The following is a 12031-nucleotide window of genomic DNA, read 5'->3' on the forward strand; positions in this document are numbered from 1 at the left end:
TCCCCTTTTTGCTGAGGAAGACTGGCCCTGAGCTAACATCTTTGCCCATCTTCCTCTATTTTATACATGGGACGTCTACCATAGCATGGCTTTTGCCAAGCGGTGCCATGTCTGCACCCAGGATCCAAACCTCTAACCCCGGGCCGCCAAAGCGGAACGTGTGCACTTAACTGCTGCACCCCCGGGCCAGCCCCAACAAGTTGTTTTTTTTTTTAGCAAAACCAAATAGGAATTGACTACATCAGTGGGGAAATGGGGACCTAGGAAAGCTGTGGAGAAGAAAACGAACTTATTCTCCTTCACAAGGTGACAAAGGAGGGACATAACAATTACACTCACCCACCTGCAGCAGGAAAGGCCCTTGCTCCTTAACAGCCAACTATCTCTCCAAGTCTTCCCTCCCCAGAAGAAAAGATTTTAAGGGGGAGAAGAGAATGAGAACAGAATGGTTTTGGTGTGCAAAAACAAAATTGTAGTTTAACACTGCTGGCAAGCACCGAATACCCCGTGTTGGCTTTTTAATCTTCCTATTGGATTTAGAAAGATTACTGTGGAGTTCTCTATATATACAACTCATTCTTTTTTTTTTCTTGAGGAAGATTAGCCCTGAGCTAATATCCGCCACCAATTGTCTTTTTGCTGAGGAAGACTGGCCTGAACTAACACCCATGCTCATCTTCCTCTCCTTTATACATGGGACACCTGCCACAGCATGGCTTGATGAGCATAGGTCCATGCCTAGGATCCGAACTGGCAAACCCTGGGCCGCTGAAGTGGAGCACACGAACTTAAATGCTACATCACTGGCTAGCCCCTACACACCTCGTTCTATAACCTTCTGTGTCATGGTCCTGAATGTTCTGAAAGAACCTCTGTACCATGTTAAATGACTACAAACACAAGACAATGTGGTCACCCAAACCTGCACGCTCTGGGAGAAACGCTGTAACTGCTGTCTTACCAAGGTACAAACCTGTAACAGGACTGTGCGGCTTTCCTATCACGTGGCCAATGCATTCATTCATCAAGGCCTGTAAACTCTAGAAACCAAAGGAGAAGAGAAAGAAGGTATACTCTCTCAGTTATGTAAGTAGCACAAATTAAGCTTTTAGTGTATTTTAAAAAACATTCTATCATTAGTAAATATTTTCAAAGTTAGTTTAAAAGGAAACTGGCATAAACATAAATTAAACACACGCTGTACATAATTTAAAATAACATAGTACGCATTTCCATTTTTATAAGTAAAAGCAAATTAGCATTCAACTCCCCATAATGCAATGATGTGCACGAGCAAGGAACTTCTCCTGTAATCATCTCTACTATCTGGAGGCCAAAATGAATGCACTCGCCTTCTGAACAGCATTTTTGATCTGATGGAATTTACCGGAATAACAATGATAATATTTAACATTTGGCATTACGCTCTCAAATGACACACAGTAAAGTAAAACAGCTAAGACTTGTTCTTCGTTAAACTGCTAAAAAGCAGCAACTAAGTCAGTACTTTATAAAATACGAAACTGACAAATACTATAGAAACGCCAGGCTGCACAACTATACACTGACTAAGCCAGCTGACCAACACTGTCACCAAAGAAAAGAGCAGCAAAGGTCTGGCTGTGCCACTGAGAGTGCTTTCACTTCTCGGCACCATCATTGCGACTGTGCATAAAATATTTAAGACCCACTATTAAATATAAAAAATACACAGTCAGGAACAGATAGTCATCAACTTGCTTTTCAATGAAAAAACTTTGGAAGATTCCATACCAAGAAGTCATCTTCTGGTAGAGCTGAAATAAACGCAGGTTCGATGGCTTGCAGAAAGTCAAAACCTTGAGTCGCCCACCTGTTACATGGAAAAGTTCAATAATCACATAACAACCCAGAAAACGCTGCAGCAGTTTTAATCTATACAATACTGAAAAGTAATCTGATTAGAAAATTACTACCTAAGACAAAACACATTTTTTGTCTTTATATAAATGCCTGGGGCTGAGTAAGTTTATAGTGTGTTTTGGGAAAGAACAACAAACGGCTTCTTAATAAAAGAACTGGTTACCAATTTGTTTTCCATTTACACTAAGTAACAGGCTTAAATTTCATGAGGGAAGAAAGAAGATTTGCAATCAGGAAGATCCGTCCAGGGAGAATGTAAACTCCCTTAAAGATAACTCATTTTGGAACAAATTTTTTAAAAAGTTTTCTAAGAGTTATGGGGTTTTCTTTGTAAACAGGATCATTAAAAAAAAAACACAGGATCTGGCCTGATGGCACAGCAGTTAAGTGTGCATATTCCGCTTCAGCGGCCCGGGGTTTGCCGGTTCAGATCCTGGGTGCAGACCTATGCACCGCTTGTCAAGCCATGCTGTGGCAGGCACCCCTTGTACAAAATAGAGGAAGATGGGCACAGATGTGAGCTCAGGGCCAGTCTTCCTCAGCAAAAAGAGCAGGATTGGCAACAGATGTTAGCTCAGGGCTAATATGCCTCAAAAACAAATAAAAAAACCCAGAAGGGCCAGCCCAGTGGTGTAATGGTTAAGTTTGCAGGCTCCACTTCAGTGGCCTGGGGTTCAGATCCTGGGCGAGGACCTACACACCACTCATCAAGTCATGCTGTGGCAGCATCCCATGTACAAAAGAGAGAGAAAGACTGGCACAGGTGTTAGCTCAGGGCGAATCTTTCTCAAGCAAAAAGAAGACTGGCAACAGATGTTAGCTCAGGGTCAATCTTCCTCACAAAAAAAACTCACAAAAAGCTCAAAATGCTCTTTTTTGTGTCATCTGCTCAGAAATCCCATATAGAAGATAAGAATAAAATGCAACCAATCCCACATGACTCATGAAGGAAACATCCTACTTCCTCTTTACCTGGGTCTGGTACCTCTGCCACTCTCACATTTAGTCAGGACATAATTCATCCATTTCCGGGCAAAGCTTATATATTTGTCTCCTATCTTCTGTCTAAACTCTCCAGACATTAAACGAACAACTTCTTTATGATACTGTAAGAAGATTTCAAGTGTATCAAAATGAAGAAGAAAACAAAGATTATACAAACACCTAAACACTACAATGCCACTAAATGTTTTAAAATGTCATTTTTCTGAAAACAAAAAGCAAAATCCAATCAAAATTTACATATTTTGCAAAGAGTAGGAAGAATTAGAGAACATAATGTCTTAAAATGCAGTTTCACAAATGTTTTATTCATAAGTTTAAATTAAGAATGTGCTTTTATGATATTAAACATCTCTTAAGGATGGTTTTTAAATGTAAGTAGACAGCTGCTAGCACAAAATAAAAACAGAGCAACCATCTGACAGTTTAAAAGGAAACCAACATTTCCGATATTCAGCAGCGGTGTAAGACAACATTCTTGACTAGGCTGTGATTACAATCAACAATCAGATTTGCTGTACAAGATTCCTAATACTTTTTGTAAGTAAGTTACAAAGCAATTGCTACGCTGCACTGTGTTTTTTCTCTTATTTTGTACCTACCTCAAACCCAAAATTGTACCCCTGAATCATCGCTTCTCGGTAGTACTGTTGCAACGTGACAGATTCAGATTCATCAACTTCAGCATCAAACTCTGAAGTGAACATGTGGTCCACTCGGTCAATGGCATCACTTATTCTGTTGCAAAGCTCTAATGCATCATTCTAAAGAGTCCCAAACCATAATTAATCCAAAACGAAGCAAATCACACAATAATTACTGTATTTTAGAGGAAGACTTCTTTCATCACACAGACATTAACCACTGCAATATATTTTGGACATATATCTTTGGGTTATTCAAAAGGAATGATGAAAAGTAGAGGAAATTATACTATTTTCATTAGGTACTCTTTAACATCTTAGGAAACACAAGAGGAAAATCCATTTAAAATGATAATGCCTAATTACAATGTAGTCTTTGGATAGACGCTTACAGCTCCGATATTCTGCTTATCAAAACCAGTGTGTTTTCCCCCTGGGGGTCACTCAAGTGCAAGCATGGCTTCAATCCCAGAGTGCAGTGACAATGTGTTCCTAAGTGACCTCCACGGTGTCATCAAGTCATACAGTCCTTCTTACGCCCCTGCCACTTCCCAGTTCAGGGCTTCTCAACTAGGGCTGACTTTATGCCCCTAGGCGACAACGGCGATGTGGGAAGATATTCTGAGTTGTCACAACTTGGGGAGGGGGGCATGAAATCTACTGGCATCTATCAGGTAGAGGCCAGGGATGCTGCTAACCACCCTACACAGTCAGCTCCCCAAAACAAAGAGTTATTGACCCAAAATGCCCACAGCACAGAGGCTGAGAAACCCTGCCCCAGTCAAGCTTTGCTGTCCCCCTAAGCAACCCTACAACAGCTCTAAACTGGGCTCCCTTTCCGCCCATCCTTAAACCACATATATACATACATGGTCGCCATCAGGCAATCCCTCTACATAGTGTTCTAAAACATTCTTCCTAAATCCTCAACAACCCTCTGGGGCTTAAAAATAAAATGCAAAATCTCTCAACAGCTTGATTTTTGCCCACCTGATTATCTCCCACCACTTCCCACTGTATACACCAAGATCCAGCCAAATCACACTACTTGATATTCAGTGAGCATTCGCTTAACCCTGATCCACGGACACCAACACCCTAATGTTCCTTTTGTTAGTCTCTTCCCAATGTGCATCTTTTGAACTCCTCCCAAGCTGAAACGCCTCCATGGTGGCAATTCCCAGATGCTACCAGGAGGAGCTGATGTATCCCTCTGTACTCAGTGTGACCGTTCAGATCCTAAAGGCGATAAATCCCCTAAACTCAAGAAGAATTGACATCTTACAGAATTTTGCACTCTCCAGAGTTCATTGACTCAAACTAAAAGAAAAGACAAAAGCCCCCACGCTGGTAGTAAAGTGGGACGACAATCTACAAGAGAGAATGTTTACAGCTAAATAAGACAAATCAGATGGACAGTAGAAAAAGAAATGCTTATTAAACTACTAGTAATTTCAAGAAGTGCTTCTCTAAGAAGTCAAGCCTTAATGTGACTGAGAAGACATAACTGATGGCCTGTGGAAAACTGTGGATGAGACCACACCTCTGAGAAATGGAGGACAAGACAGAGAGTGGTGCAAACAGGAAACAGAGGAAGAGAAGGCAAGGCTCTGGCTGTCACGAACTTTGAAGGCCTTTGTGCCTGTCTGCAACTGGCTTTCTCTATTCTGTTTAATTTGGCTGAATTGCCTGTTAAACAAAAGCATACATCTCCTTTCAGCTCACACATCACTGACTTGGAGCGCCTCTAGCGAATACTGGTAAGTGCTACAGCAGAAAGGAACTCGGATTAGGAATGAAGACGCCTACATTCCAACATCAACTTTGCTACTAACCAGCCATGTGACCGTTAAGAAGTCACGTAACTGTTCACATTTCTATCCTTTCCAATTCTCATGTTCGACAGTTCCAGGAAAGAGGCAGGAAATCTTTAGTTGAGACGTGGGAAGAGGGAGAGCAGGGAAAACAATTTCAAGAGCTCGAGTCCCTTCACTGCTATTAAATTATAACATACTGACTCTTCCACAGTATTACAGCCAAACGTAAATAAATTCGCTAATGTAAACTTGACCGTGAAATACCTTTAGCTGCTGCAAAGCTTTGGCGATGACCGGCTGACTGGACGTCTGCTCCTGGCGTAGAGTCATGAGTCCTTCAATGGACTGCTGGAACGCTTTTCTCTGAATTATGAGATGGGCAGACTGCATGACAACTAGTAAAACATTATCCACCTGGGAGGAAAATCAAGCAACGGGCTTAAAAACAGACCTACTTGTTGTTTTCCCGTTCTAGTTCAACCGCAGTCCAAAAACAATGCCGATCTCAGGGCTACCTGGCCAGCAACCATCTGAGCAGAAAGTAGTTTTCAAGCAAAGCTGCTCCCACAGAGCAACACACTGCAAAAGGCACTGACGTTCAGGATCTGCAGCACAATGGTGAAGAAGCCCATGGGATCATGCGGGCATGTCGTCTTCAAAATACCCTAAACCTGCAAGTAATTCAACACTCCTTGTACAGTGCATGTGCGTGTGTATTGGAGCAGCATGTGAGGATGGCAAACGCAGGAATAAGAGTGGGAGGAGAGGAATGGCCCTTTATGAAACAGTAAGAAATCAAGACTTTATTCTTTTTATTCTTTAAGTGATAGTCATTGCAGTATTTTGCATAGAACTGTGATGTGATCAAATGTATGCATTATAATAATCATTGTATCAGAATGACAGAACCAGAACAAAGAGATACAGAACTGGAGGGAGAGAAAATGAAGGTCGAAGCAGGCAAACTAAAAGAGGGAAAGGCATGATGAGGTCTGACTACGGGAGGGCTCGGGGACGCAAGGGAAGGGTCATCTGCTGAAAATGCTTCAGGCCTGCGAGGGCTAGTGATTACCTGGAAGGTGGGAGACTGAATTTATATTAACTGTCACAGTCTGGGTTAAACAACCGAGTGGACAGAGCAGCACTCACTGAGCCAGAGAGCACTGGAGACAGAGCAGCTCTGTGGAGCTGAGGGGACAGCCGACCAGTGTGTTCAGCACCAGTGGGACTGAGTTAGGGGTGCACGGGAGCGCCCACCATCACTTTCCCTGAGCTGAACACAGAGAACATGAGGAGGCTTCTTACAGCTTTAACTAATGAGATAATAAACTGTCATGGGACCCCTGTCAGGTAGGCAGGTACTACAAAAATGAAAACTAGTAGCCAGTAAACCAGGGGCCTGGAGAACTGGGGTTTCTGGAACTCCAAATTAAATGAGTAAGATAATTCCTTTTAGACCACGGGTATACAGACCTAACTACATGACTGAACTAAGAAAAGATATAAATAAAATATTCCCAATATTCCAGTATAATTTAACATACTTACAGAATTTGATGGAATAAATTTAGTACAAGTAATCCTACAAAATTATCTATTAAAACATCAAGGCATATTTTTGGGAAGTGTATACTTGAGACTACTATGGCAGTTAAGCCAATCATTCATGAGCTGCTAACAGTTCATTCTTCCTACAAGTGTTTTAAGTAAGTAATACTGCTTGAAGGTAGGGGGTGGGGAGCAGTAGGTGTGGGAACTGGGGGTGAGACATACCTGCATGCTTCTCAGAGTGTCAACAGTCTCCACTTGAGGCACAATTTTGACAGGCTGTGCCTCCCAGGTGGCCCAGCTGTCACCCGAATCCCGAGTGCGATCACTATGCTTGGTTAAAAGCAGATAGGCGTCAATTAGCACATCATCTGAATCTTTTGAGCAATCCTTTCCTGCAGCTGCATTGAGTAACTGCAAAATAATACTCTTCTCCTCGGCAAGACTGTCTGGAACAAACACTTGCAAGTTTTCTAAGCCAGGAATTTGTACCTGGAAAAGAAACAATCCAAAGTCTTGAATTAAGGAACGTGATACATCACAGAAACATTATTTTAAAAAAAACAAACTAGAAAAAGACAAGCAGGTTTGAGGAAGAAGATGTGGGAAAGGCATTAGCCAGAGCAATGAGGGGAACCGCAAGAACAAGAAGTTCAGTTCAGTGAGACCGGAGGAGGGAGGGTGGAGAGGCCTTGTAAAATTTCTCCACCTGTAGGACATCCTCTAACTTCTTTATTCTGAACGACAAGAAAACGCTCTTCAGGGGAGAATGCCAGCCTGAAACAAGCTCAGTGCTAGTCTGCAGTGTGGTTGTTAGGAAGCTGCTCCCCTACGGCAACACACTGCAGTGGGCCCTGATGCTCGGATCTTCAGCACGATGGAGAAGCTCACGGAATTGTGCAGGCAGGATGTCTGCGCGAGAGTCACTTGACTCAGCGAAAAGGCAAAAAACCGAGAATACAGACTCACTAATTACGCTTAGCAGGGACATCACAAAAAGCCTTTAAAGATCATTTTAACAAGGAATGCATATGGGATATGTTGAGCAAGTCACACATAAACATGGGCGGGATAAACTGCCCAGTAACAACACCAGACACCGAGCCTAAAAGTGCTAAATCTCAAACAACTTAAATGGGAGCAAACATGGTGACTCAAAAAGTGGCTCTAGTACAAGCAGGACGCTGACGTCAAAGACCAACGTAGAAAGTTCGAACTGCTTCAGGAAATGTGAGGGTGAAAAGCCAAACAATTATTTAAAATTGACATATTACTTTATATATCTTATTTTAAATATATATATGTGTACCTAATTTAATAAATTAAATAGCATGAGTAAGTATTTAATTACTTTATCTGCCTTCTTAAAACAAGTTAATGAATATGAAAAACTGTTGTTTTTGAGATCAGTCTTGTAAGTGGGGTCAATATATGGCCTGCAAAGCCTAAAATATTTCCTTTCTGGACCTCTAAGAAAAAGTCTGCTTGTTTTAGAGTAAAGTAAGAAAGGCAAAATATTTCAATTATACCATCTTAAATACGCACCTTAACATACTGTTTTGATTTCAGAACCTCCAGAAGGTCTCTAACCGGGGCTGAAAGTATGAACTCTGCAGCTATTTCGAGGTCCTAGGATCACAGTTACAAAGAAACTTCTTTAGGGTTAGCTTTTTAAAAAATAAGCTAAAAGAAAAATAAGATGATCACCACAAACCAGGACTGTTACGCACCTTCCTCAGCATTTTAGCAAATCCGAGCGCTTTGGAGGCTCTCTCCCTGGCCTCATGGAAGAGCTCCTTCAGAGCGCGACTGATCTCGATGACAGACCTCCTGCAGGGGGACGGAAATCTGGTCAGAGCGCCTCAGGGCACATCAAGAAACATGTAACAATAAAGAGGAAGCAAATTCCAAATCACGTTGCAGCGGTTCCCCCTTATCTGCGGTTTCAGTTACCCACGGTCAACCACAATCTGAAGATACTGGATGGAAAATTCCAGAAACAAACAATTCACAAGTTTTACATTGCGCGCTGCTCTGAGATTTCATCATTGCGTGATGAACTCTCACTCCATCCTGCCCAGGACGTGAATCGTCCCTTTGTCCAGCAGATCCACGCAGTAGATGCTACCCGCCTGTTCGTCACTTAGTAGCCGACTTGGTTATCAGATCGACTGCTGCAGTGTCACAGGGCTTGTATCACAGGGCTTGTGTTCAAGTGACCCTTATTTTACTTAACAATGGCCCCAAAGAGCAAGATTAGTGATGCTGGCAACTCGGATACGCCAAAGAGACACCAGCTGTAAAGTGCTTCCTTTAAGTGGAAAGGTGAGAGTTCTCAACTTAAGAAAGGAAAACAATCGTATGCTGAGGTTGCTACGGTTTGGGTTAAGAATCAATCTCCATGAAACTGTGAAGAAGGAAAAAGAAATTCGTGCTAGTTTTTCTGTCACACCTCAAATATGCACATATAGGAGAAAACATAGTATATATAGGGTTCAGTACTATCCTCAGTTTCAGGCATCCACTGAGGGTCTGGGAACATACCAGATAAGAGGGGACACTACTGTAATAAAGATTTTATAAACAGGAGCAAGCAATTATTGAGAACGTACTGGAAATATTCAGAAGCACGCTCCCCATAGTTTTCTAAAAAGGACTTGTATTTGTTAAGGCATATTTAATAACCTTCAAATAACAGAAAGCTCACTTCTCTAAAGATCTCATTATGACAATTTCTTGGAATCTGAAATAAGTTCTTAATTCCCAGCTCACAATCTAACTAAAAAGGAATATATACGTGATGGGCTAGTGAATGTTTAACAACTGTCTCCCTCTAAAGTATTGTCCTATGCGGTGTTTGTCGATTTTCATGGCCTAAATTCTGCCATCGTAGCTGCTTTCAGTCTAGCAGCACCACACCACTGAGTGATGACTAGGGGAGAGAAGAGCACAGTCGCACACGGGCTCTCGTGGGCCAGGACAAGCCAGCCTGAGCACGCCGCTGTGCAGGAACCCACTTCTTAGAGCCATCCCCAGGAAACAATTAGAGCATCGTAAGAGCCATTCTCTAGTTCAGTATCTTAGTTCTTGAACTCTCATGCTCATTTTTAATCTACCATGTTAGCCCTCACAACTGCAAGAACTTCTGCAAAATGATTCACCCCACTTCTCAGCTATTCAGTATTTTCCAGGTGAGAATCTATGTGGTGACTTCTTTCTTTAACCCTGGCCTAAAGACATTCCAGGTGTTCTGAAACCCAAAATGTGTTTTCCATCAAATTTTGGATGGTGAGAGAAGACATTTCAGCTCCAGAGAAGTTAGTTCCACCTGAGCATTTCCTAAGACTCACATGATACTGCTGATAATTGATCACAAAATGGCTGTACAAGTGATAAGATATCCCATAAAAACAGCAACTGAACATGGTTCAACCTAAACACTACCTGCACAGAACTGGGGGAAATGCAATAGATGAGCAAGTCATGGTTTCACATACTTAAGCTCAAAGTTCAACAGAAGGGATAAGCTAAGCATAAAAACAGTAAACAAGTACCAAATGCCAACTCAATGTATTAATGGGTTTTAAAGAACAGAAACAATTATTTAAAGACATTCCAGAACATGTGGATGAATTCTACTCCACTCATTTTTAGTCAACTTAAACTATCTATTCCTCTCTTCTTCTCTAAAGACACTGTTTTTATGGGGCTAAATAAATTCTAACTTCACTTTCAGAGAAAATTTCACTTAAAACCATAACCATATGAAAAGACATTACAGTAATAAGTAAATCCCTTTAGTTCTACTACCCAAATTCTTAAAGTCCAACATAATTTGGTTTGAACAAAGCTCATTTCAGGCTCATTACCAAGAGTAGAACTACACGAAATAAGAAATGGGAGAGAAGAGTAAACGCAGCGTCCACCTGATTTCATCTGAAGCACTACTATCATCAGCACTGGTCCAGAATTCAGCACAGCTCTCCTGTAAGCCAAACTCCAAAAAACTTCCCGTAGATTTCAGCAGCATTCCTGCAATGTCACTAAGGGAACAAAAACAACAAAAGTAAACCAGAGAAGAAAAACTGTCCTCACTCACTCTAACTCTTGAATGAGAAACTGAAAGGTTCAGCTATCGTCTCAATAGTTTGAAAAATCAATGACAGTTGAGAATTTCGTTTTCTTTTAATATAAAATCATGATGAATATGAAAAAGGAGAAATCTCGATAATGGCATGTATCTAGCTTTGTTCTATTACCAGAGTTTTCACCATAAACCTTAAAATCTTAAATCACATTCATAGTAGTTATGTAATTATTTCACAAATGTTTTCATCTTAAACAAATGTTTAAAATGGTATAAAATGGCCTCAAATATATATCTATTGACCAGATGCTTTTTAAAAGCTTAAGAAATTAAATGACAGCATAAGAAAACAAAGTAAATTCCTTAAATACAACTGTTTTTAAAAATTTCCATCACAATTAGCCTTTCATAGTCAATAATCATCAGACACTCTATATAGCTGATGCTTCTTGTTGAGTATACAATCTAAATACTCGGGTTAAATTGTAAACCAAAGTGTACAAAACAAATCTAAATGAGCGCAGTAAAAATTCAACAGCAGCTCATTGACCTCGACGATGTTCCAGGAAAGGAGCATAGGGTCTAGAGAAAGCGAGGTCAGTACACAACCAAGAGCGGATGTGGCAGGAGGTGGTGCTGGGGGAGCCGTCTGACGAGGAGGCCTGCACCCAGCGGAAGCTGCGGCTTCATGGGCAATGCGGCCTCCTAACAAGCAGAACACCAGCGGGAACAGGGGCTCTGTCAGCAAGAGAAGGGAGGACGGCAAGGGAAGTCCAAGAAGAACAACAAATATGATCAAAGGGCACGACAATGTGTTAAGCAAGATGCATGTTTGTGAAAAGAAACTGTCCAATCTGAATGGAGTAGTGGGTGGTGGAATCAGACCAGGAAAACCAACGGGGCCACACAATGGAAGGCCTGGATGTCAGCTAACTTGTCTGATCTCTGTTTGGCAGGCAAAGAGGGCGGGCTTTAAAAATAACTGAGTGGGAAAGCGACCTGATTAGAAACACGCTTTTAGGAACAGTACT

The 12031-nt window shown here is 41.5% G+C and overlaps 1 protein-coding gene across 6 annotated transcripts in view; it reads right to left on the bottom strand.

The window, feature by feature from the left end:
* MAP3K4 (mitogen-activated protein kinase kinase kinase 4) overlaps positions 1 to 12031 on the bottom strand; it is a 138976-nt gene that overhangs the window by 20695 nt on the left and 106250 nt on the right. For 4 of the 6 annotated variants that reach the window (XM_046670631.1, XM_046670630.1, XM_046670633.1 and 1 more), the window contains exons 7-15: positions 10840 to 10956; positions 8644 to 8743; positions 8459 to 8542; positions 7139 to 7405; positions 5630 to 5779; positions 3507 to 3668; positions 2875 to 3008; positions 1774 to 1852; positions 962 to 1040 (exon numbers count right to left, since the gene is read on the bottom strand). In XM_046670631.1, coding sequence (XP_046526587.1) covers positions 962 to 1040; positions 1774 to 1852; positions 2875 to 3008; positions 3507 to 3668; positions 5630 to 5779; positions 7139 to 7405; positions 8459 to 8542; positions 8644 to 8743; positions 10840 to 10956 — 1172 coding nt within the window. The remainder of the gene's footprint in view (positions 1 to 961; positions 1041 to 1773; positions 1853 to 2874; positions 3009 to 3506; positions 3669 to 5629; positions 5780 to 7138; positions 7406 to 8458; positions 8543 to 8643; positions 8744 to 10839; positions 10957 to 12031) is intronic. The other 2 variants (XM_046670632.1, XM_046670635.1) reach the window with 1 other exon arrangement.

Source organism: Equus quagga, chromosome 8 (genome assembly GCF_021613505.1).
Source record: "Equus quagga isolate Etosha38 chromosome 8, UCLA_HA_Equagga_1.0, whole genome shotgun sequence".
Taxonomy (NCBI): Eukaryota; Metazoa; Chordata; class Mammalia; order Perissodactyla; family Equidae; genus Equus; species Equus quagga.